We start from the raw sequence: 27251 nt of genomic DNA on the forward strand, positions 1-27251 counted from the left end.
TATCACAGCTCACAATTGAGCATCAGCGGATGGTGGAGACAGGGACAGCAGTGGAGAGTCCTCGTCGGAGGCCGCAGGGCGCTCCCAGCTCTGCTCAGCTGCATGTGGACCCTGTGCCTCCGGGTCCATCCAGAAGGAGCGTGGTGCTGGAACTCCAGGAACAGGTGCAGGAGTCTCTGGCAGGTTTTGTCTCCAAGGTCACTGCAAGTGTGGATCAGATGGAGGAGTCCAACGCTAACATGAGCTGAGCCTTTGTGGAGGCATTGGCGCATGAACACATCACTGCGGAAAGGATGGCAACCTCCGTGGAAAGGATGGCTACTTCCGTGGAATGGATGGCTACGGTAGAGAAGAGGATGGCTATGGCCATGGAGGAGCTAAGTCGCCAGAGTGTGGAAAATATGGTGAATGTTCACAATAGACTGACATCTCTGGAGGAGCGATGGACAGCTATTGATCAGAGAAACCAGACCTTCATGGAAGTCCTCTGGAGTAGGACTGCCATTGCAGACATGGGTCCTCATGGCCCCCCTGAAGTGCAGCAAGGCGCTGTCAAGCCACTTGCTAGCTCTGAAGTGGGGCTGACCCATGAGAGGGATGTTGGTGGCAGAGAACAAGGAAGTAGGGGCTCCTCTCTAAGCGCTCACACTCCCATGCCACTGCGGAGCCCTCGGTCAGAGCCCCACCAGAGTACTCACCCAACTGAGATGGGCGTCTCAGCCCCTGCACAGCCACAAATGGAGCAGACTGTTGGCGAGCCCTCACAGGCTCACAACCCCAGAGGATGCCCGCCAAAGGTGTCGAGACAGGAGCAGCATGGGAGTGAGCAAGGGGCCTCCACATCTGCTGAAGCCACAGGGGAAGCACCACGTAGAAGCACGCGTAAGAGGAAGATAAAGCACAAGTAGTCACAAGGGTAGTCACTTGCGTGTTCTGTTATGTTTAATTGTTAAATGCCATCCTTTAGTCAATGTATTAAAATGAAGTGATGGCAAACTGTTGAAGTTCTGGACTCTGTCATTTCGGAAATGGAAGTTCCACATTGAGGGCTCAGGGCAAAATGTATTTGTCATGATGGTGGTCAGAATGATAGGAAACCACAGGTTCTTGCCAACTGTCTATGGTGTGGTGAGAAGGTGCCAGGCACATGTCTTTGAATGGGCAACATAGGCAAATCTGGCCAAGATGAGTGCATCCCTTGCATCACGGGCTGCTGCAGCTGGTTGATGAGCATCCACAAGGTCTTCATTCTCGTTCTCGTCCTCCTCCTCCTCCTCATCTGAGGAGGCTATGCGCTGAGCCACTTGTTCTTCAGGCAACTGCAAGCCATGATGCTGTGCGATGTTGTGCTGTGCAGAGCAGACCACAACAATTCTGGAGACCCTGGCTGCTGAGTACTGCAGGGCTCCAGCTGATCTGGCAAGGCATCTGAATCGCATCTTCAACAAGCCGATGGTTTGCTCGATGATGGATCTGGTCGAAATGTGGTTGGAGTTGTAGCACTCCTCAGCTTCATTGGATGGCCTCATGAATGGTGTCATTAGCCACGTCTTCAGGGGATAGCCCTTGTCTCCAAGTAGCCATCCCGAAAGGTGGTTTGGCGGATTGAAGAGCGGAGGCACACTAGACTGGCGCAGGATGAACGAGTCGTGGCAACTGCCAGGATACTTGGCGCAAACATGCAAAATGTCCTTACATTACACACCAGCTGCACGTTGAGGGAGTGGAAGCCCTTGCAGTTTTCAAAAATAGCTGGGTTGTGATGGGGTGCCTTAAGGGCCACATGTGTGCAGTCTACGATGCACTGCACCTTTGGCAAGCCTGCCATATTTGCAAAGCCAACCACACGCGCAGTTATATTTGCTTGATCCGTGGAGAAGTGTATGTGATTGTGTGCCTTTGCAAAGAGGGCATCGGTAACCTGCACGATGCAAGTGTGTGCGGCCGACTGGGAGTTGCCGCTGACGTCTGCTGATGATCCCTGGAAAGAGACTGAAGCAAAAAAGTTGAGTGCGGTGGTGACTTTGACAGCCACTGGTAAGGGGTGTCCACCCACTCCTCTGGGCTCCAGGTGTTGGCGCAGCATTGCGCAGATGTCAGTGAATACCTCTCGCGTAAGTCTCAGCCTCCTTTGGCAGTGCTGCTCACTCATGTTGAGGAAGCTCATCCTCGGCCTGTAAACCCTGTTTTGGGGGTATCTCCTGCGGCGACATGCTGCCCTGCGCTGTCGCCTTCTGCCCTGTGCAGCATCAGGTGGGTGAAACATAGAAACATAGAAGATAGGAGCAGGAGTAGGCCATTCGGCCCCTCGAGCCTGCTCCGCCATTCGGTGAGATCATGGCTGATCATCCAAATTCAGTACCCTGTCCCTGCCTTCTCTCCAACGAGTATAAGCCCAATCGACCCAATCTCTCCTCATACGTCATTCCTGCCATCCCAGGTATCAGCCTGGTGAATCTTCGCTGCACTCCCTCCATGGCAAGAACATCCTTCCTCAGATAAGGCGATCAAAACTGCACACAATACTCAAGATGTGGTCTCACCAAGGCCCTGTACAACCGCAGCAAGACATCCTTGTTCCTGTACTCGAACCCGCTCGCTACGAAGGCCAACATATCATTTGCCTTCCTAACCGCCTGCTGCACCTGCATGCTTACCTTCAGCGACTGGTGCACAAGGACACCCAGGTCTTGTTGCACTTCCCCTTCTCCCAATCTACTGCCATTCAGATAATAATCTGCCTTCCTGTTTTTGACACCAAAGTGGATAACCTCGCATTTATCCACGTTATATTGCATTTGCCATGCTTCTGCCCAATCACCCAACCTGTACATATCATACTGGAGTTTCTCGGCATCCTCCTCACAGCACACACGCCAACCCAGCTTTGTGTTGTCTGCAAACTTGGAGATGTTACATCTGGTTCCCTCATCTAGATCATTAATATATATTGTGAATAGCTGGGGTCCAAGGACCGATCCCTGCGGTACCCCACTAGTCACTGCCTGCCACTCGGAAAAAGACCCGTTTATTCCAACTCTTTGCTTTCTGTCTGCCAACCAGTTCTCTATCCAAGTCAATGCCTTGCCCCCAATCCCATGTGCCTTAACTTTACACGCTAATCTCTTATGCGGGACCTTATCGAGAGCCTTTTGAAAGTCCAAATACACCACATCCACTGGTTCTCCCTTCTCTATTCTACCAGTTACACCCTCAAAAAATTCCAGTAGATTAGCCAAGCACGATTTACCTTTAGTAAATCCATGTTGACTTTGTCCGATCCTGTCACTGTTTTCCAAGTGCTCTGCTATTACATCTTTTATAATGTACTCTACCATTTTCCCCACTACCGATGTCAGGCTTACTGGTCTATAATTCCCCGTTTTCTCTCTACCACCTTTTTTGAATAGTGGGGTAACATTAGCTACCCTCCAATCCATGGATACTGTTCCAGAATCTATCGAATTTTGGAAGATGACCAGCAATGCATCTACTATTTCCAGGGCCACTTCCTTAAGTACCCTAGGATGTAGATTATCAGGCTCTGGGGATTTATCGGCCTTCAATCCCGTCAATTTCCCTAACACCATTTCCCTACAAATACTGATTTCTTTCAGTTCCTCCCTCTCATTAGACCCTATGTTCCCCGGCATCTCTGGGAGGTTATTTGTGTCCTCCTTTGTGAAGACAGAACCAAAGTATGTATTTAATTGGTCTGCCATTTCTTTGTTCCCCATTATAAATTCCCCCGATTCTGACTGCAAGGGACCTATGCTTGACTTCACCAATCTTTTTCTCTTCACATATCTATAAAAGTGTTTACATTCAGTTTTTATGTTCCCTGCAAGCTTACTCTCATACCCTATTTCCCCCCTCTTAATTAATCCCTTTGTCCTCCTTTGTTGAATTGTAAACTGCTCCCAATCCTCAGGTTTGCTGCTTTTTCTGGCCAATTTATATGTCCTCTCCTTGGATCTTATGTTATCCCTAATTTCCCTTGTTAGCCACAGTTGAGTCACCTTTTTTGTTTTATTTTTATGCCAAGCTGGGATGAACAAATTCTGTAGTTCATCCATGCAATCTTTGAATGTTTGCCATTGCCTATCCACCATCAACCCTTTGAGTGACATTCCCCAATCAATCTTACCCAACTCGCGCCTCATACCATCGTAGTTTCCTTTATTTAAATTTAGGACCCGAGTCTCTGAGTCAACTACTTTGCTCTCCATCTTAATGAAGAATTCTATCATATTATGATCGCTCCGACCCAAGGGGCCTCGCACAAGATTGCTAATTAATCCTTTCTCATTACATAATACCCAGTCTAAGATGGCTTGATCTTTAGTTGGTTTCTCGCCATATTGGTCCAGGAAACCATCCTGTATACACTCCAGGAATTCCTCCTCCACAGTATTGTTACCACTTTGGTTAGCCCAATCTATATGTAAATTAAAGTCACCCATGATAACTGCTGTGCCCTTATTGCACGCATCTCTAATTTCCCTTTTAATGCCATCCCCAACCTCCGCATTACTGTTTGGAGGTCTATATACCACTCCCACTAACATTTTCTGCCCCTTGGTATTTTTCAGTTCTACCCATACAGATTCCACATCATCAGAGCTAATATCCTTCCTTACAATTGTGTTAATCCCCTCTTTAACCAGCAATGCTACCCCACCTCCTTTTCCTTTTTGCCTATCTTTCCTGAATATTGAATACCCCTGGATGTTGAGTTCCCAGCCTTGGCCACCCTGGAGCCATGTTTCCGTAATCCCAATCATATCATATTCGTTTACCTCTATTTGCGCAGCTAATTCACCCACCTTATTACGAATGCTCCTCGCATTAAGACACAAAGCCTTCAGGCTTGTTTTTTTAACGCTCTTACACCTTTTAGAATTATTATTTACTGTGGCCATGTTTGATTTAAACCCTTGATTTCTCTGACTGCCACCTTTGTTTTTCTCCTTCTTGTCTTTTGCTTCTATCCTTGTTTCCCTTTCCTCTGTCTCCCTGCTCAGGTTCCCAACCCCCTGCCATTTTAGTTTAAACCCTCCCCCAGAGCACTAGCAAACACTCCCCCTAGGACATCAGTTCCGGTCCCACCCAGGTGCAAACCGTCCGATTTGTACTGGTCCCACCTCCCCCAGAACCGGTTCCAATGTCCCAGGAATTTGAATCCCTCCCCCTTGCACCATTCCTCTAGCCATGTATTCATTGAGCAGCAGGTTGGCGCTCCTGTTGTTGGTGCTGCTGTTGTCCCTGGTTCTGCTGCTGCTGCGGGTGCTCTTCGTCCGAATCTGAGGTCCAGGATGAAAGGAAATAAATGGTTCCCCTGCTAGATACCTCAGTTGAGGAAGCGCTCAGTCAATGTGGGGAGTGGATTTTCCCAGGAGGTCACAGTGGAGATGGATCTCTGCTTCAGCACATCCAAAATCAGTGGACCTGCAAAAAGTTCTCCAAAACCAGAAAAAAACAAAGTTCTGCCGCCTGCAACTGGTCCTTGTTGAGAGCTCCGTTTTGATGGTGGAGCTGCAGCTGTTCAGAAGCCAGCTACTTGTGAATCCGACAGGATTAGATGGCGTGTTTCAGGAGAGACGTGCAGCATGCTGGAAATGTGGCAAAATTTGAAAGGCCTCTCAAAATGGGATTATAGAGGTACTTAAGTAGCAGTTAAGTGCCTTAAGGGCCTATCCCACCGCCTGGCGGTGCAACCAAAAGGGACTCTGCAAGCCCGCCTCTGGCAAAGTTGAGCGGAGACGGGTTGACGGCGGGATCGGAACCCACCGTCATTTTTTCAAATTTTCCCAACAGTCCCGCCTACAAACCCGCCTCCTCAGGGCTGGTAAAATCAGGGTTTGATATACTTAGACGGACCCTCCTTCATATTGCTGAGTCCTGTATTCTGTTTTTTTTGACCTTTGTGTAGAATTTGGTTGGGTCCCAATTCTTACCTCTGTTCTCACAGGCTCCCAGCAGATTGATGATGTTAGGATGATGCCCAAGTTTACACAAAACCTCCAGCTCTCCTGCAAAGTCTCTGTGGTCATTCTCCGAGGCAAATTCTGTGTAAAGTACAATACAATGTTGTTACATACTTTTAGCATAGTGATCGCCGACAGGTGTGGCCATGGTGACACCGTTTTATCCACATGCGCTAATTTTTGTAACAAACACTCCTTACATACACTTACCCAGTACAGGTAAAGCACTTTGCATGTGTATATTTATTTAACAAACAGCTACTACCATTCAGTAACCAAGGAAATACAGCACAAGCAATGTTCAAAACACGCTCTGCTTTTCGTCTAACCATTTTCCCAACAAACACACAAAAAGGTTAAAGTTCACATGCATATGCCATGCGAATATGAATATTGAGATCACTTGCCCAACCAAGGTGTCTGTTACTCCTTTATTATTTACAAATCAGGAATTACATTAGCCACATCTGGATTCTCAATGAGCCATATGTGACTCGTGGCCAACGGACTGGGCAGCATGGTTTTCACACAGCTGCCTCTGGCCTAAAGATGAAGGAGGCTAGGTTTTCGAATCAACTGCTCTCAATAAACATGCATAACGTGGGTGTAACTGATTGGAAATATGGACGGAAATTGCTTCGGCAGATTGCTGCCCATTTAGAGCTCCACTTAATTTTCTGGCTATAGAATCAGAGAATGATACAGCACAGAAGGAGGCCATTCAGCCCATCGTGCCTGTGCCGGCTCTTTGAAAGAGCTATCGAAATAGTCCCACTCCCCTGCTCTTTCCCCACAGCCCTGCACAATTTTCCCCTTCAAGTATTTATCCAATTCCCTTTTGAAAGTTATATTAAATCTGCTTCCCCCACCCTTTCAGGCAGTGCATTCCAGATCATAACAGCTCACTGCTTAAAAAAAAGAGACTCCTCAGGTCCCCGCTGGTTCTTTTGCCAGTTATGTTTTCAAGTGGCGTAAGAAACACCCGCCAGTTCCCAGTTGCAACATTTCAACGAGGCCCTGATGTCAACACAACACCTTGGATTTTGCATCAGAATTGCATGAGGTGTCATGAACACGTCCAGGATTGCTATGGGTTGCATTGTATGTTTTTCAGCTTCAGCAATGCACGGCAAACTGAGAGATGTTGGAAATGTCCCCAGTAGCGGATTGGAAGGAGCCGGTGGCATAGAAGTTGAGAGACACCGTCACCTTCACTGCCACCGACAGAGACGTCCTGCTCCTCAGATGTGGCTGCAGATCTCCGCGAAGCAGGTGGCAGATCTCAGTGACCACCGCCCTTCGGAATCGCAGCCTCCGAACACACTGCTCGTCAGACATGTTCAGATATGAGAACTGCTGGCGGTATACCCTGGGTGGGTAAGGCCTCCTTTGCCGACGCCTGTTGCCCCCTCTCCGTCTGGCCATGACTGCCACTCTCTCACGGCGTCTGTGAGCCCTTTGAATGCAATGGAGAAGGCCAACGTTTGCACCCATTGCAGCCCCCATTATATGTTTCCAATCAATGATATGGCTCTGAAGTTAAAGACAAGTGGAAAGCTGTGGCCTGAAGCCACAAGTACCTGTGCGAGTGTTGAGCCAAACCAGAAAGCTCTCTACCTTTGTCTCTCTGCAAAGATCCGTCTCTCACAAAGAAGGAGTGTTGCAAAATGGCTGCCTTTTCTACTGCAGGAGGAGTGCCCTTTAATTTGCGCCCCCTGCGCCCCGCAGCGACTGGGAACCGTTCCCCTCTACCAGTCACTAGGGGCGCCAGGCGCACAATAGGCCGGCGCCACTGAATTTCTGGTTTGGGGCGCACAAAGGGCGTTGCACGATGAAATGACGTCAGGATCTGCGCGCGCAGCTGAGCGCGCGCAAAGGCTTTGCGCCGCCGCTAAATCTTTACTGAAGTTGTGGAGAGGTGCAGATCGCGCTGCGCCCGGCCGCTAGCCGCCTAGCGCCCCACATCTCCTCCTCCTAAGGCGCTAGCGGCTGGCGCAAACAACTGAATTTCTAGGCCTAGAAGTCTTTGCAGAGCTAGCAATATGTTTGCCCCCTTATTTTGCCACTTACCTTTAGGTGGCCACACCCCTTTAAATGTACCCAGCACCCCACGTGAGCCCACTCCAGCAGGTTCCAATGCGAGGCCCAATATGGATGAGATGCTCAACCAAACTACGTAAATGAAGGTTATGAAGCACCGTCTGACTAACGCCCAATCAGAGGGCCAATCAGAAAATCTACACAAGTGAATGTTACAGACATAGGGGTAGAGTTTCGGTTTGGGCGCAATCGGCAATTCTGGCGCAAATTGCGCCCATTTTGAAAAGTGTTTACTTTCCCCTGAGTTTCCGCTCAAACTCATTGGCATATTGCCAAATGCAAAATCTGCCATGAACCAGAGCAATCGGGCAGCGTTTTAAAATATAATTTCTTAAAAATATTTTTGCTTTAATAAATATTCCATGATATGTTTAAGTGTGGTAACTAATTGCAGTTTGGTTAATACAGTTGAAAATGGGTTTATCATGAAAAATAAGCTTTTTAAAATCACACTGTCAATCCACCACCTGCAAGTAACCCGATTTTAAATGACTGAAAATGACCTTTAAAAAATATATAAATCTATTTTCTAGTTAGATTGGTGTACAGTAGTCAGTTCCTTAAAACAATTTCATTCAAAACCTTTCAAAACGTACCTCTTAGTGTCCTTGTGCCCAAACGATCCAGCTTGATTTTTGGAGCCTACTCGAAGGCCTGCAAACGAGCGCAATTTGCGGAAACGCCCAGTGGTGATTAATTCAGCCTGGGGGCGTGGCCAGTTTTTAAAACTAGCGCAAAAAATCGCGAAAACTCGAGTTGTGTTGAACGCAATTTAAGCTTAAACTTCCGGGATCTTTTGCGCGGCTACACCGATATCGGGGGAATTACGCTAAAAAAAAAACAACGCAATTGCGCGGAAACTCCAGGCCATAGGCGCCATTTTAAATTTTAAATAAAGAGATACCTTTTAACATTTTAATTGCAGCGTTCATCTTCAGTCCATCCTTTTTAATCAAAGCTTTGATGACTTGCCCAAAATTTCCTTCTCCAATAACATCCTCAAATTTGATGTCATCCCATTGTAGGATGGGGTAGGTGAGGGGCTCGGGCTGTGGCTTTGGCCTGCGTGTGAGCGTCAGAGTTCCAGAATTAAACTGAAGGACTGTCTCTTCACCCTCAGAACAAACAAATAAAACCAAAGGTTACCTACTTGCTGTCTTTTTGTTGCCCGTTGGCTATACAGGACTGTAACAGCATGTTGTAGCAACAGCAGAGAATTAAATGGTTCATGCAGGTTATAAACTGTTCTTTTTACCCCAGGATAATGAGTTATAACAATTAAGAATATGAAAGTACATATCTGAAAGAATTTCAACAAGGAATCCAATCCTTAAACAACACAGACCGAAAATAAAGTTCTATTTGATAAAAATGGGATAAATGCTTTGAGGTTAACTTTGATCTGTTCCAGTTGAAATTAGTTTAAACAATACCAGTGGGCTCCATGCAGCAAGTGACATCAGAACTGATTGTATGGTTCAGTCTCAGTGTGAACTAATGCATTGCCAAGGAAGCAGTGACAATAACCTTACTCTTAATGCCAATCTCCAGAGTGCAAAAGTCATACAATTCATTAAAAAAAACACGAAGGTTTGTGGTGTAAAAAAAAGTCAGGAGATTCATGGATTGACAGACAAAAGATCCTTTACATGTTAAGGTTAGTGACCAACACAGTTGATGTGCCTCAATAATTCCGAGACTCGATGTTAGCGAAACAAAACAAGGCTTTTATTAACTTAGAAAGTAACACGTAAGAGAGAGAGGTATCTTCCTTCTGGAGACTGAGGCCAGACTGAGCTAGCTTACAAAAGGGGCCAGGTATGGGCGGAGCCCTACACACACAGCACATTCCAGCACATTCCAATAAACAATACAATGAGGACTGGGGGAAGGGAAATGACACTGAAACCGACCACAGTCACAGGCAGTGGTGAATGGAATATTTCATCACATTCACCCCTTCTATAGATTTAGTCTGTTCGGGGGTTTGATAGTCCTCTGCGACCGACGTGGCTGTTGTGGTGCCGTGGGTGTCGGCTGGGTGTCCCCGGTAGTCTCCTGGGTCTCTGCCGGGGGTGCCGCCAGGGTTGTTGAAGGGGTAGTTGGTGGGGGTGCCGTTGGTCGATGTTCTTCCGGGGGTGATGAAAGAGTAGTGGGTGGGTAAGAGTTGCTGTGATCGTTGTTGCTGCTATTGCCGTGGTTGTTGTCGATGCCGGCTGGGGCGACGTCTTTTATGGACACGGTGTCCTCCCTTCCGTCGGCGTGCCGGACATATGCGTATTGGGGGTTGGCGTGGAGTAGGTGTACTGGCTCCACGAGAGGGTCCGTCTTGTGGCCCCTCACATGCCTTCGCACGAGTACCGGACCTGGGGTGGAGAGCCATGACGGCATGGATACGCCTGAGGTGGATTTCCGGGGGAAGACAAACATTCGTTCATGAGGCGTGGCATTAGTGGCCGTACACAATAGCGACCGTATCGAATGGAGCACATCCGAGAGGACTTCCTGCCAGTGGGAGATAGGGAGGCCCTTGGTCCTTAGAGCTAGAGTGACTGCTTTCCATACTGTCCCGTTCTCTCGCTCCACTTGGCCGTTACCCCGGGGGTTGTAGCTGGTGGTACGGCTCGTGGCGATCCCCTTGGACAGCATGCACTGGCGTAGCTCTTCACTCATGAAGGACGCCCCCCTATCCGTATGGATGTAGCTCGGCATACCGAACAGGCAGAACAGGCTGTTGAGGCATTTAATGACCGTGGCGCTGGTCATGTCTGGGCAGGGGAAGGCGAATGGGAACCGGGAGTATTCGTCCACAATGTTCAGGAAGTGAACATTGCGGTCGACGGACGGGAGGGGGCCCTTGAAATCTAAGCTGAGCCGCTCAAAGGGCCGTGTAGCTTTGATTAAGTGGGCTCTATCTGGGCGGTAGAACCGAGGCTTGCACTCAGCGCAAGTGCGGCAGTTCCTGGTCAGAGACCGAACTTCCTCAATCGAGTAGGGTAAGTTACGGGACTTTATGAAGTGGAACAGCCGCGTGACCCCTGGGTGGCAGAGGTCGTTGTGGAGGGTCTGTAGCCGATCCCCGGTGGCGCTGGCACACATCCCTCGTGAGAGGGCGTCAGGGGATTCGTTAAGGGCCCCTGGCCGGTAAATGATGTCGTACTCGAAGGTGGAGAGCTCGATCCGCCACCTAAGAATCTTATCATTTTTAATCTTCCCCCTCTGTTTATTATTGAACATAAACGCTACCGACCGCTGGTCGGCAAGTAGGGTGAAGCGTTTGCCGGCTAGGTAGTGGCGCCAGTGGCGCACTGCCTCCACGATGGCTTGGGCCTCCTTTTCCACGGAGGAGTGTCTGATCTCGGGCCCTTGGAGGGTCCTCGAGAAGAAAGCTACGGGCCGCCCCGCCTGGTTGAGGGTGGCCGCCAAGGCGAAGTCAGACGCATCACTTTCCACTTGAAATGGAGTGTTCTCGTCCACTGCCTGTAGCGTGGCCCGCTCAATATCCTGCTTAATGCTTTTGAAGGCGGCGTGGGCCTCAGCAGAGAGCAGAAAAGAGGATGCTTTCAAGAGGGGGCGGGCTTTGTCGGAGTAGTTGGGGACCCATTGGGAATAATAAGAAAATAACCCCAGGCACCTTTTCAGGGCTTTGGGAGTGTTGGGCAGGGGCAGCTCCCGTAGGGGGCGCAATCGGTCGGGGTCTGGTCCGATTTCCCCATTTTCCACCACGCTGCCTAGTATGCAGAGGCGCGTGGTGTTGAAAACGCACTTGTCCTCGTTGTAGGTGAGGTTGAGTTTTTGTGCGGTTTCCAGCAACCTCTCGAGGTTCGAGTCGTGATCCTGCTGATTGTGGCCGCAGATGGTGACGTTGTCGAGGTAGGGGAAGGTTGCCTGCAAGTGGTGGTCATCGACCATGTGGTCCATCTCCCTCTGAAAAACCGAGACCCCATTCGTCACCCCAAAGGGGACTCTGAGGAATTGGTAGAGGCGTCCGTTCGCCTCGAAGGCGGTGTACGAGCGGTCCTCTGGTCTGATAGGGAGCTGGTGGTACGCTGACTTGAGGTCGATGGTGGAGAACACCCGGTATTGGGCGATTTGGTTCACCATTTCTGATATGCGGGGTAGCGGGTAGGCGTCTAGTTGGGTGTACCTGTTGATCGTTTGACTATAGTCGATCACCATCCGTTTCTTCTCGCTACCCCTTACCACTACCACTTGGGCGTGCCACGGGCTGTTGCTGCGTTCAATAATGCGCTCTTTCAGGAGCCTGTCTACCTCGGTCGCGATAAACCGCCCGTCCTCCCAGCTGTACCTCCTGCTTTTGGTCGTTATTGGCCGGCAGTTAGGGGTAAGGTTCGCGAATAGCGAAGGCGGCTTTACCTTCAGGGTAGCCAGACCGCACACTGTGAGGGGCGGCTGGGACCCACTGTACTTGAGCGTGATGCTTTGGTGGTTGCACTGGAAATCCAGGCCCAAGATCACGCTCGCACATAGGTTCTTCATGATTAATACTTTAAAATTATCGTATACAGTTCCGTTAACGCCCAATTGTACCATGCAGTAACCCAGAATGGTCGATGTCTGGGTTTTACCAGCCATAGAGATGGTACCCTGAGCAGGGACCACCTTTAGGGAGAGTTGCTGTGCCAGTTCAGGGTGGATAAAACTCTCCGTGCTTCCACTGTCAATTAAACATTTAACCCGGCACCCGTTTACCTCGATGTCCACCATTGATTTGGATAGCGGGTGCGGCCTGGTCTGGTCCACTGTGACCGATGCCACTGTAGGGCCCTGATCGATACAAGATGGCGTCCACGCTGTCTGCTCATAAGATGGCGGACCCCACGAGGTCGGGCAAGATGGCGTCCAAGATGGCCGCTCCCACGGCGCACACGCGGCGGTGGCGGGTTTTCCGGCGGTTGGTTTTCCGGCGGGGTTCCCTCTGCACACCTTCCCGAAGTGCCCCTTCTTACCGCACTTAAAGCAGGTGGTGCCTTTCGCCGGGCACAGGTTTCTGGTGTGTTTTGGCTGCCCGCAGAAGTAGCAGTTGGGTCCCTGACGCGTCGCGGCTGTCGTAGGGCTTCTGGGGGGAGAGCGGGGCCCCGCCGGTGTCGGGCTGCCAGGCGGGGAAGATGCCTTCCAAGATGGCGGCGCCCTCGCTGCACACGTGGCGGCGTGGACGGCGCGGGCTGAAGAGTAGGCGTCCGAGTTTCTCTGGGCCACATCCAGGGATCGCGCGGTGTCCGCAGCCTGTTTCAGGTCCAACCCCGTTTTTTCCAGCAGTCTTTGCCGGATGTAAGTGGAGCTGAGGCCTGTGATAAAGGCATCGCGAACAAGCTCGTCAGTGTACACTGCGGCTTTTACATCTCGGCACTTGCAGTCTTTGCCAAGCATTTTCAGGGTGCTTAGGAACTCCTCCACCGATTCCCCAGGTCGCTGTGCGCGAGTAGCGAGCAGATGCCTAGCATACACCTCATTCGTAGGCTGCTGGTAATGCGCCTTTAAGATGTCGCAGGCGGCCAGGTACGTATCGGCGTCTTGGATGAGGGGGTAAACCCGGTGGCTTACCCAATTCCGCAGAATTCCGAGTCTCATCCTCGCAGCGTCCGTAGCATCTTTGACGGCTGCGGAATTGTCCAGGAAGAATTCCATACACTCAAACCAGTGTCCGAAGCGTGCTGATGTGTCCGGAGCATGTTGATCCAAATCCAAACGTTCGGGTTTCAGGAGTTGATCCATAGTGTTGAAAAATAAGTTAATAAAATTGATGAGCCTCAATAATTCCGAGACTCGATGTTAGCGAAACAAAACAAGGCTTTTATTAACTTAGAAAGTAACACGTAAGAGAGAGAGGTATCTTCCTTCTGGAGACTGAGGCCAGACTGAGCTAGCTTACAAAAGGGGCCAGGTATGGGCGGAGCCCTACACACACAGCACATTCCAGCACATTCCAATAAACAATACAATGAGGACTGGGGGAAGGGAAATGACACTGAAACCGACCACAGTCACAGGCAGTGGTGAATGGAATATTTCATCACAACAGTTTTTGTTGAAGCCAGATCATTTTTATATCCTGTTCAACTTGTACCGCTTCCTCAATGTTGCGAGTGTTTGGAAGCCTGATGGTCAACAAAGATGTCGAAAAACAAAAGGCAGACCAGTTCCAGAAAGAGAGAAAAAAAAAGAAAGAAAAGGCAGACTTCAGGGGCGGAAAGGAGAAAACATAATAAAAGTCAAGGATGAAAAAAGCTTACTTGGTCCATCGAAGCTCATCCCTGACATTTCCCTTTATTACATTCAGCCTCATTTTGAATGCCCTACGTTTTTGCTTCTACCACTTTGCCTGCCAGAGAAAGATGTGAAAAGCAAATTCCAAAGGCAAGAAAGAGTACGAATAGAGCAGGAAAAAATACAGAAAGAAGAGAGAGAAAGAAAAAGTGAAACAAGCTTGGTATTGTGAAAGGCCAATCAAAAATGGCCAAAGTTAGGATTCCCATGATAAAATCCTATTGGTTGGCAGTCCTGAATCAGCAGCAAATCTAAATATGCATTTGCACCACCAGTCGAGAATCATAAGCAGCAGCACTGCGAGATTTCCATGGAATAAGATTTAATTTGAAACTTTAAATTGAATACAACCAGCAGATTACACTATGTATTTAGAGTCATAAATAGAGTTATACACAGCACAGAAAGAGGCCCTTCGGCCCATCGTGTCCACGCCGGCCATCAAGCCCTGTCTATTCTAATCCCATTTTCCAGCACTTGGTCCGTAGCCTTGTATGCTATGGCATTTCAAGTGCTCATCTAAATGCTCCTTGAATGTTGTGAGGGTTCCTGCCTCTACCACCCTTTCAGGCAGTGAGTTCCAGATTCCAACCACCCTCTGGGTGAAAAAGTTTTTCCTCAGATCCCCTCTAAACCTCCTGCCCCTTACCTTGGAACTATGCCCCCTGGTTATTGACCCCTCTACTAAGGGGAAAAGTTCCTCTTTATCTACTCTATCTATGCCCCTCATCATTTTGTACACCTCAATCAGGTCCCCCCTCAGCCTTCTTTGCTCCAAGGAAAACAACCCCAGCCTGTTTAGTCTTTCTTCATAGCTGAGGCGCTCCAGCCCAGGTAACATCCTGGTGAATCTTCTCTGCACCCTCTCCAATGCAATCACATCCTTCCTATAGTGTGGCGACCAGAACTGCACACAGTATTCCAGCTGTGGCCTAACTAGCGTTTTGTACAGCTCCATCATAACCTCCCTGCTCTTATATTCTATGCCTCGGCTAATGAAGGCAAGTATCCTATATGCCTTCTTAACCACCTTATCTACCTGTCCTGCTGCCTTCAGGGATCTATGTACATGCACACCAAGGTCCCTCTGATCCTCTGTCCTTGCTAGGGTCCTACCATTCATTGTGTATTCCCTTGCCTTGTTAGTCCTCCCAAAATGCATCACCTCACATTTTTCAGGGTTAAATTCCATTTGCCACTGTTCTGCCCATCTGACCAACCCGTCTATATCATCCTGTAGCCTGAGGCTTCCCTCCTCGCTATTTACCACTCCACCAATTTTCGTGTCATCTGCGAACTTACTGATCATACCTCCTACATTCATATCTAAATCATTAATGTACGCTACAAACAGCAAGGGACCCAGCACCGATCCCTGCGGTACACCACTGGACACAGGCTTCCAGTCACAAAAACAACCTTCGACCATCACCCTCTGCCTCCTGCCACTAAGCCAATTTTGGATCCAATGTGCCAAATTGCCCTGGATCCCATGGGCTCTTACCTTCTTGACCAGTCTCCCATGTGGGACTTTGTCAAAAACCTTACTGAAGTCCATGTAGACTACATCAACTGCACTACCCTCATCCACACACCTAGTCACCCCCTCGAAAAATTCAATCACATTTAACTTAACTTGTGTGGTACTTACAGATCCTGACTGGTAAGTGAAGGTTCGGCGTCGCTGGAAGAGGGTTTTACGTACGCAGAAGAGGCCCAGGAGTGCGAGGAGGATGGTCAGGCAGGTCACCGACACTGAGCCCACAATGGCCATCAAGAGCTGCTGATCATCAGCAGGGGGCTGCTCCAAACTCCCCGATACATGAAGCACACTAGATGTAGCTGAGGAAAAGGAACAGATCCAATGTGAGGAAACAGACGTCCTTTTTAGCAACTTGGAAAGATCTCGTTCTTATTCCTCACATGTCCTCGGGTCTCTTAAATCAGCCACACAACCAAATGACAGGGAAATCCTCCACTTAACCACAAAGCAATTGCAAGTGCAACAATTAGCTTATGGCATTGCTGGACTTGTGAGGATCCTGGGTGTTACCAACTGTGGAAATGCACCTTCTGTAAAACACCATTGTATAACTGAGCTCATTCAATGAATATCAGCTCTGAAGCTCCAGGGATGTGTGTCAAGAGCAGAGGTGTGTCATTTTGCGGTTAGCCAGTCTGTAATTCCCTAAATACAATGGCCTAGAAATTGGGTTCTGGTCTTGCCAGGGCTGTAGCGCCAGAAAGTTTGCGCCAGCGGTAATGCGGCAGCGCGCGACAAAAATTCGGGTGCGCCGGGCCCAGACGGCGGCGGGCGCTAAAACCCTCCTTTAGCGCCTCAAAACGGGCGTGAACTTGGGTTTCCCGGCGCAAATCCCCCGCTGCGGCACCCGATGCGGTGCGGCAGGCGGGGGAACTGCAGGCCTCCTCCTCCTGTTAAGGAGGAGCTGCCTGCAGCCGACAACTGTCCGGCGGATTGACCCGACATCTGAGCCCGGCACCTCGGGGAAGTGCCGGGCTCGCATCAGACACTGATCAGGGCCGTGGGGGGGGAATGCAGGAGTCCGGGAAGGGAGGTGCGGGCAGGCGGCCGCCGGGAACGCGGCCGGCCGCCGCTCCACCTTTATGCGCCGGCGCACACTGGGGGAAGACTCTGTTGCCAGAGTCTTAGTTGCGCCTGCCACGGGCGAGGCGGGCGCAACTGAATTTCGGCTTGGGGCCGGGTTACCACGGCAACCGGGACGCTGCGCACACCGATGACGTCATCGGTGCCGGCGCAGCGCTGCCGGTGCAACGCCGATTTAGGGCCCCAGGGAATTTCTCAACTGGCCATAACTCCGGCGCTAGGCCCTCTAGCGCCTCAAATGCGGCGCTAAGCCTACCGAATTTCTAGGCCAATCAATCTGCCTGGATTTTCCGCTCAGGTGAGATCCTGAAAGTAGGGCAGAGTACAAATTGCACCCACTCAAGTAAGCTGACTCTAAGACATTTAGCAGTAGTTTGGGGTTCTCCGGCTCTGGCCTTTCGTGCACCCCCGCTCTCTTTGCCTGACCAGTGGCAGGTGTGCCTGGAGCTTCCTAGGCCCCATGCTCTGGAATTACTTGCCTAACCACCTCTATCTCTCCACCTCTCTCATCCTTTAAGACCCTCCTTAAACCACCCCCCCCCCACCACCTCCTTACCCTCCTATTATTTCCTTCAGCTCATCCAAAGCTCTGCTGACCATATCCTGACTCGGATCAAGTCCTGTTCACCCATCACTTCTGTGCTCACTGACCTACATTAGCTTCCAGTCTAGAAATGCCTCAAATTTAAAATTCTCAACCTTGAGCTCAAATCACTCGATGGCCTGCAACCTTCTGAGAACTCTGCGTTCCTCCAATTCTGGCCCCTTGTACAACCCTGATTTCCTTCGCCCCACCATTGGCGGCCGTGCCTTCAGCTGTCTAGGCCCTAAGCGCTGGAATTCACTCCGGAAACCTCTCTGCCTCCCTATCTCTCTCTCCTTTAAGATGCTCCTTAAAACCTACCTCTTTGACCAAGCTTTTGGTCACCTGATTAATATCTCCTTGTGTGGCTCGATGTCAAATGTTGTCTGATAATGCTCTAGTGAAGCACCTTGGGATATTTTATTACGTTAAAGGTGTTTTAGAAGTTGCATGTTGTTGTGTTAGGAAAAACGGCTAAGATTGGCCTGATGCCCTTTAACACATATACAGACTGAATATTAGTAATATATGCCCATGTACACATATATATACATATGTATGTGCACAAATCCAGATGTGTACTGTAGTTAGCTGAGTTCTTCCAATTCTTACCTGGTGGAGTTGTCGCTGTTCGAAGTTCTTTCATTGGGTTTGGTTGGCTTTCTCCCTTATTGTTCTTGGCTAAAACCTCCACTAGGTAGGGGGTCTCGGCCTGCAACCCATGCAAGACGTACTCTGAAGTTGGCATCTCCGCCAAATTGATCGGCGTGACTTCAGTATATTTTGCAGCCCCATAGACTTTACACCTTATAACCACAGTGGAGATGGCATGTTTTTTCGGTACCACCCAGGAGATCACTGCAGATGTGTCGGTAATGTTTGATACCTTAACATCATAAGGTGCTGGCGGAATAGCTGGAGTTAAAAACAAGGGAGAGAATAATCACTCATTTAGTTTATTAAAGGCACCCGCAGGCTTCCCCAGTGTCCAGGGTTTTTGCTGGGTAGTGAAGTACACATCTTGGTAAAGCTCTAAGGGTCATACCAATATTTTGGATACATAAACACTTTGATTCTCATGCTCTCATCTATTAGAGATATTTTCACCTCAGTTTAGTGGTAAATACTCGACTCTCAGGAGTCAGCTGTAGCTCAGTTGGTAGTCCTCTCGCCTCCGAGTTAGAAGGTTGTGCGTTCAAGTCCCACTCCAGGTACTTGACCATAAATTATAGCTGACACTTCAGTGCAGTACTGAGGGAGTGCTGCACCATTGCAGGTGCCGTCTTTTAGATGAGCCTCTACGGTGGATATAAAAGATCTCATGGCACTATTTCAAACAAGAGCAGGGGAGTCCTGGCCAATATTTATCCCCTCGACCAACATCACTAAAAAATAGATTATCTGGTCACTAACACATTATTGGGACTTGCTGTGCACAAATTGGCTGCTGCGTTTCCTACATTACAATAGCCCCTACACTTCAAAAAAAGTACTTCATTGGCTGTAAAGCACTTTGGGACGTCCTGAGATTTTGAAAGGCGCTATATAAATGCAAGCCTTTCTTTCTTTATATAACAGGATTCCTGTGTGCACAAGAAAGCTTGGCGTAATTTTTTTTTAATTGAGTTCACCTCTTTGATATTTTATGATGCTACTGTACATTTTTGGTGCTTGTGTTCAGTTTTTTTTGTTGTGGATTTGCCGGTGATAAAGCAAATTGAGTTCTGAGTAAATTTAAAACTGGCTCTATGTAGAAACAGTTCTCCCACTGCTAGTCCTGCTCTGTCCTGTCTTGACAGATCTGGCCCTGTCAGCTAGGGGCCAATGGGCTGTGCATGGAGAGGCTGGGTGGCGTTACTTCAGTATGAGATAACTGGGCATAATAATTAGCAAGCACATAGACAGTATTTATTCGCCATTTAGCAAAACAGCTGCACAATTGTACTGTTTACATGCTTTTTTTCTAGGCTTTTGACAATATGTAGGACAACTACACAGGAAAGTATTTAAAGAAAAATGTAGCAACATTTTGGCGGCCGAGACGGTCCGGTGCTGAGCGTGCTCTCCCTGCTTCGGGCGGCCAGCTCTCGCCGCTCGCTCCCGCAACCGGAGCGAGGTGCTTGGCGAGTCGGGCAGAGGCAGCGCAGCGCAGCGCAGCAACAGCAGCCACGTCGACCCGCTGGAGCACGTCGGCCGGCAGCTCCTCGGCGGGAAGGAATTTCGACTGGGAGGAGGGGAGCCGAGCATGGCGGCCAGAGGCCGAACCGTGAGAGGGAGAAGCAGGCCCCGGGCCGTCGGACCGTGGAGCCGGCGACGGTGAGGAGGAGGCCGCGGCGACCGGAGCATTCACATCCCGGCGATGAGTTCGGCGAGTCGGGCGGAGGCAGCGCAGCGCAACGAGCAGCAGCAGCAGTCACGACGACCCGCTGCAGCACGTCGGCCAGCAGCTCCATGGCGGGAAGCTCGCAGTCCGACTGGGAGGAGGGGAGCCGGGCATGGCGGCCAGAGCTCGGATCGTGAGCGGGAAAGCAGGCCACCACTTGGAGCCGGCAACAGTGAGGAGGAGGCTGCGGTGACGAGGAGGACGGAGCGGCTGAGGGACATCGTGCTCCCACTGCCACGGGAAGCCATTGTATTGACTTTCTGAACGCGGCGCTGTATGAATAGCTGACGCGTCCCTACGGGGAGTAAGCATTCCATTGTAATTGTACTTGTACTGGTTGCATATGGCAAATAAAATTGAATTGAATTGAATTGAAATAAAAATGAATCTGGAGCAGGTTAGGTCACTCTGTGGGATGTGGAGTAAAGTCAGTGACCATCAAGGATGCTGAAGGTGGTTTGGCTTCACTCAGGAGTGCTTGGGTTTGGAGGCACACAGGTTTGCTTCAAGGAACATTTCTGTGTCCGCGCCCTTTCAAATAGGTAGGAACTCCGTATGGTTAGTGACATGAATCAATTGAGCGGCCTGCGGGTGGCGCTGTCCAGTGAGTGTATAAATACTCGGGCACGGGCCCAGCTTGTGCAGGACATTCTTAACAGGAACTACTGAAGGACACAACTAGACCTCCATGTTGTAAAACAGTTGATTAAAGCTTTGTTTAACGCTTAGACCAAGTGCCTAGTAGTTTTCTTACGTCAGTTAGCCATTTTAAAAAAGGTACTGGCCCTGAAAATCCACAGGAAAGTACCTCTCAGTGTAAGTGCTGAGTTACTGCCGCCCCAGACCTCTGCGGCTGAGCCCACCAACATAAGCAGGGTCGGGGGGAGGTCCCTTAATTATCATCCCAATGACAGGTACCACGCCACTCGGGACACATTTGGGACGCCCCCCATTCACATGAGGCTGGAAAGCCCAGGAGAAGAATGCTGAGCCGGGGATGGTGGAAAGGGGGCCGGGGTGCCTGGCCCTCCTCGGAAGAAGCGTGCAGTTACTCCCCCCACCCTGATACCCCCGTACAAAGGGGGCTACTTGAAAAAAGAATTAAAATTCAAGGGTTCAGGCCTCGATCCTGGCACATCCAGGTCCCGGCCTAGTTTCTGAAAGGACAGTGGATTATCAGTGTCTACTTTTATAATTGGTAATAAGGGAAATGTTTATGACTTATCTTTCTTCTTCCCACATTACAACAGTGACTACATTCCAAAAGTACTTCATTGGCTGTAAAGCGCTTTGAGATGTCCGGTGGTCGTGAAAGGCGCTATGTAAATGCAAGTCTTTCTTTATCAGAGAATGAGACAATTGGCAATAGCAAAAGAGGCAATCAGAGCGGGTTCAACAGAGAGAAACTGCCAAAGAGGGCAACTTTGAAACAGGGAAAAATCTCACTTACAGTCACTGAAGGTCCAAGATGTGACAGGAGCGCTCCATTCACCTGCAACATTGGACTGCGCACGAACACGGAACTGATACTGTGTGCTGGGACTCAGCTCTTTAACAGTTTTATTTCCAGCAGCTGTATCGATCCACGTAGGCTCGCTGGGTGGCTCCATCTGCTGGTACTCGATGGTGTACTTGTTTATTCCCTTTGTGCTGAGGGGCGGCAGCCACTTCAAGTGTATGCTGGTCAGGGACAATGGTATGGCCTGTAGGCGTCTGGGAGGTGGGGGGCCTGCATAGACAAGAACCAACTTCTTCATTTAAATTGCATTGACTCTCAAAGAGGACCCACCTAGGGTATTCATAATTACATAAGAACATAAGAACATAAGAAATAGGAGCAGGAGTAGGCCAATCGGCCCCTCGAGCCTGCTCCGCCATTCAATAAGATCATGGCTGATCTGATCCTAACCGCCAATCCACTATCACAGAACCATCTCCTGAATCTAACAGAATTAGACACACGAAATAGGAGCAGGATCAGGCTACACGGCCCCTGGGCCCGCTCCGCTACCCACAGGGCCATGACCGATCCGAACCTAGACTCATGTCCAAATTCCTGCCCGCTCCCCGTAACCCTTAATTCCCTTTACTTCTAGGAAACTGTCTATTTCTGTTTTAAATTTATGTAATGATGTAGCTTCTACAGCTTTTTGGGGCAGCATATTCCATGGACCTACCACCCTCTGAGTGAAGTAGTTCCTCCTCATCTCAGTTTTGAAAGAGCAGCCCCTTATTCTAAGACTATGCCCCCTAGCTCTAGTTTCACCCATCATCGGGAACATCTTCCCCGCATCCACCCGATCCAACCCCTTCACAATCTTATATGTTTCAATAAGATCGCCTCTCATTCTTCTGAACTCCAATGAGTAGAGTCCCAATCTACTCAACCTCTCCTCATATGTCCATCCCCTCATCCCCGGGATTAACCGAGTGAACCTTCTTTGTACTGACTTGAGAGCAAGTATGTCCTTTCTTAAGTATGGACACCAAAACTGTACGCAGTATTCCAGGTGCGGTCTCACCAATACCTTGTACAACTGAAGCAATACCTCCCTATTTTTATATTCTATCCCCCTAGCAATGAAAGCCAACATTCCATTGGCCTTCTTAATCACTTGCTGCACCTGCATACTAACCTTTTGAGAACAAAGAGACCTCATGGAACTGAACCAAGGATGAGCCATGTCACTGCCTCGATACTGAAACCTTGTGTAACTCTGTGCTACTACACCTGTGTAAAGCAGAATATTCTGCGAAAGTATCTTGGGTAAAATGAAAAATTGTAACATGTGCCGTACATCATACTGCACTGTCCCTGTGTAACAGAGTGATACCATAGTACTATACCTTATGTAAGAACATAAGAACATAAGAAATAGGAGCAGGAGTAGGCCATTTGGCCCCTCGAGCCTGCTCCGCCATTCAATAAGATCATGACTGATCTTCTACCTCAACTCCACTTTCCTGCACTATCCCCATATCCCTTGATTCCCTTAATATCCAAAAATCTATTGATCTCTGTCTTGAATATACACAACGACTGAGCCTCCACACTCTCTGGGGTAGAGAATTCCAAAGATCCACCACCTTCTGAGTGAAGAAATTTCTTCTTATCTCAGTCCTAAATGGCTGACCCCTTATTCTGAGACTGTGACCCCTGGTTCTAGACTCCCCAAGCCAGGGGAAACATCCTCCCTGCATCTACCCTGTCAAGCTCTGTAAGAATTTTGTATGTTTCAATGAGATCACCTCTCATTCTTCTAAACTCCAGAGAATATAGGCCTAGTCTACTCAATCTCCCCTCATAAAATAATCCCCCCATCCCAGGAACCAGTCTGGTGAACCTTTGTTGCACTCCCTCTATGGCAAGTATATCCTTCCTTAGGTAAGGAGACCAAAACTGTACACAGTACTCCAGGTGTGGTCTCACCAGGGCCCTATATAATTGCAGTAAGATGTCTTTACTCTTACACTCAAATCCCCTTGTAATAAAGGCCAACATATCATTTGCTTTCTTAATTGCTTGCTGTACCTGCCTGTTAACTTTCAGTGACACAACATTCATGTTTTGTAATACCATGGCACTATAATCAGTGTAATAAATTGATATGGATACCCTGTGTAACATGGAAGTACTACGGGACTGTATCCTGCAAAACATGGAGATACAATGGGACTGTGCCCTGTTTAACAGAGATACCATGAGACTGTGCCCTGTGTAACATGGAGATACTATGGGACTGTGCCCTGTGTAACATGGAGATACTATGGGTCTGTGCCCTGTGTAACATGGAGATACTATGGAACTGTGCCCTGTGTAACATGGAGATACTATGAGACTGTGCCCTGTGTAACATGGAGATACCATGAGACTGTGCCCTGTGTAACATGGAGATACTATGAGACTGTGCCCTGTGTAACATGGAGATACTATGGGACTGTGCCCTGTGTAACATGGAGATACTATGGGACTGTGCCCTGTGTAACATGGAGATACTATGGGACTGTGCCCTGTGTAACATGGAGTAACTATGGGACTGTGCCCTGTGTAACATGGAGATACTATGGGACTGTGCCCTGTGTAACATGGATATACTATGAGACTGTGCCCTGTGTAACATGGAGATACTATGGGACTGTGCCCTGTGTAACATGGAGATACTATGGGACTGTGTCCTGTGTAACATGGAGATACTATGAGACTGTGCCCTGTGTAACATGGAGATACCATGAGACTGTGCCCTGTGTAACATGGATATACTATGGGACTGTGCCCTGTGTAACATGGAGATACTATGGGACTGTGCCCTGTGTAACATGGAGATACTATGGGACTGTGCCCTGTGTAACATGGAGATACTATGGGACTGTGCCCTGTGTAACATGGAGATACTATGGGACTGTGCCCTGTGTAACATGGAGATACTATGAGACTGTGCCCTGTGTAACATGGAGATACTGTGGGACTGTGCCCTGTGTAACATGGAGATACTATGGGACTGTGCCCTGTGTAACATGGAGATACTGTGGGACTGTGCCCTGTGTAACATGGAGATACTGTGGGACTGTGCCCTGTGTAACATGGAGATACTATGGGACTGTGCCCTGTGTAACATGGAGATACTATGGGACTGTGCCCTGTGTAACATGGAGATACTATGCGACTGTGCCCTGTGTAACATGGAGATACTATGGGACTGTGCCCTGTGTAACATGGAGATACTATGGGACTGTGCCCTGTGTAACATGGAGATACTATGGGACTGTGCCCTGTGTAACATGGAGATACTATGGGACTGTGCCCTGTGTAACATGGAGATACTATGGGACTGTGCCCTGTGTAACATGGAGATACTATGGGACTGTACCCTGTGTAACATGGAGATACTATGGGACTGTGCCCTGTGTAACATGGCGATACTATGGGACTGTGCCCTGTGTAACATGGAGATACTATGGGACTGTGTCCTGTATAAAACAGTCTTTCTGTGGGACAATAGCAAAATACTGTGGATGCTGGAAATCTGAAATAACAACAGAAAATGCTGGAAACACTCAGCAGGCCAGGCAGCATCCGTGGAGAGAGAGAGAAACAGAGTGGGGGGCACGGTGGCATAGTCGTTAGCACTGTTGCCTCACAGCGCCAGGGACCCGGGTTCAAATCTGGCCTCGGGCAACTGTCTGTGTGGAGTTTGCACATTCTCCCTGTGTGTGCGTGGGTTTCCTCCGGGTGCTCCGGTTTCCTCCCACAGTCCAAAGATGTGCGGGTTAGGTTGATTTGGCTATGATAAATTGACCCTTAGTGTTAGGGGATTAAATACGTGGGGTTACAGTGATAGGGTGGGATATGTGTCGGTGCAGGCTCGATGGGCCGAAATGGCCTCTATCTGCACTGTGGGGATTCTGTGAATTCTGTGAATTAACATCAGAACTGGAAAAAGCTGGAGATGTAACAGATATTAAGCAGGTGCAGAGACAGGGAGGGGGGCGGAGGGGGGGAGATTGGTTGTGGGAGGGGAGGAAGGAATTGAAGGAACATACTGTGCTGAGGTAAGAGGCAGGAAAGATAAAATGTTGCATAGGGGGTGGCAAAATCGTACAGCATGAAAAATGGGAGCAGGGGTTATAGTTTGAAATTGTTGAACTCTATGTTGAGTCCAGAAGGCTGTAAAGTGCCTAATTGAAAGATGAGGTGCTGTTCCTCGAGCTTACGTTGAGCTTCATTGGAACAATGTAAGAGGCCGAGGACAGAGAGGTCAGAGTGGGTGTGAAGTGGAGAATTAAAGTGACAGGCGACTGGAAGCTCGGGGTCCCCCTTACGGACTGAACGGAGGTGTTCCGCAAAGCGGTCGCCCAATCTGCATTTGGTCTCCCCAGTGTAGAGGAGACCGCATCGTGAGCAGCGAATACAGTATACTAAATTGCAAGAAGTACAAGTAAATTGCCGTTTCACCTGGAAGGGGTGTTTGGGGCCCTGGACAGTGGGAAGGGCGGAGGTAAAAGGGCAGGTGTTGCATCTCCTGCGCTTGCACGGGAAGGTGCCAGGCGAAGGAGAAGGGCTGTTAGGGGTGATTGAGGAGTGGACCAGGGTGTCACGGAGGGAGCGGTCCCTTCGGAATGCTGAAAGGGGAGGTGAGGGGAAGATGCGTTTGGTGGTAGGATCACGTTAGAGGTGGCGGAAATGGCGGAAATGATCCGTTGAATGTGGAGGCTGGTGGGGTGAAAGGTGAGGACAAGGGGAACCCTAACGTGGTTCTGGGATGGAGGGGAAGGGGTGAGGGCATAAGTGCGGGAAATGGAACGGACACGGTCAAAGGCCGTGTCAACCAAAGTAGAGGGGAATCCTCGGTTGAGGAAAAAGGAAGACATGTAGGAAGCACTGGTATGGAAGGTAGCATCGTCAGATCAGACGCGGCGGAGATGGAGACGGAGAAACTGGGAGAATGGAATAGAGCCCTTACAGGAAGCGGGGTGGGAGGAAGTGTAGCCCAGGTAGCTGTGGGAGTCAGTGAGCTTGTATTGGATGTTTGTCGATAGCCGATCGCCAGAAGTGGAGACAGCGAAGTCAAGGAAGGGAAGAGAAGAGTCGGAGATGTGCTGATTCTAAGTGCTTGATCTGGGAAGCACCAACATCCTTCATGTTGATAAGCAGAAGAATTTTAAGGAAAAATGCAATCTTTTTATCTTAATTTATTACACGCTGGGTCCACAGTGCTCCATGGAAATCACAGCAGAATCCACGCTTGACACAGAAAGCCTTCTCTGCCATTCTTTGCCTATGTATTCCACTTTCCCCCATTGTAGCTATTGAATCAATGCCTGTCTTGGTGTACTGGGTGACCAAGAAAAGCATTTACCAAGTGTTCTGATTCCAAATGGTGCCAAGGAACACCATTTTCTCATCGCCACCTGAAGTGTGCAAGGTAAGCACATGCATGAAGATTATGTAATCCCATTGACAGCGACTCCTTAATAGCTTGCAGAAGCTCTGAGTCTAGTATAGCAGGTAAGAGTGCAAGGAGATTTACAAACTGTTAAATCAAACAGGATTAGAAAATTGGGGTAAAATTACACCGTTCTGAATCAAAACACCAGGTACTGTTACATCAGGTAGTGCTTATCTACCATTTAACACCTAGCTGACTTACCTGACTATGTGAAAAGTCAGGGTGAGACAGATGGTTATTAAGTCGCAGCGATTACTGAAAACAGCTAAGCAGCACATGGAGATTCAAACCCGTCGTAGACTGTGTTTAGAAACATTTTGAAATGCATATTTTTTTC

The 27251-nt window shown here is 49.1% G+C and overlaps 1 protein-coding gene across 1 annotated transcript in view; it reads right to left on the reverse strand.

Annotated features, from left to right (window-relative positions):
• Positions 1-27251, reverse strand: part of tie1 (tyrosine kinase with immunoglobulin-like and EGF-like domains 1) — a 162923-nt gene that overhangs the window by 24228 nt on the left and 111444 nt on the right. The window contains exons 13-17 of the mRNA XM_085983239.1: positions 21418-21696; positions 18197-18499; positions 16027-16217; positions 8992-9202; positions 5958-6068 (exon numbers count right to left, since the gene is read on the reverse strand). Of these exons, the coding sequence (XP_085839365.1) occupies positions 5958-6068; positions 8992-9202; positions 16027-16217; positions 18197-18499; positions 21418-21696 (1095 nt within the window). The remainder of the gene's footprint in view (positions 1-5957; positions 6069-8991; positions 9203-16026; positions 16218-18196; positions 18500-21417; positions 21697-27251) is intronic.

The sequence above is a fragment of the Somniosus microcephalus genome, chromosome 3 (assembly GCF_052327205.1).
Source record: "Somniosus microcephalus isolate GS21.2 chromosome 3, FLI_Smic_1.0, whole genome shotgun sequence".
Lineage (NCBI taxonomy): Eukaryota > Metazoa > Chordata > Chondrichthyes > Squaliformes > Somniosidae > Somniosus > Somniosus microcephalus.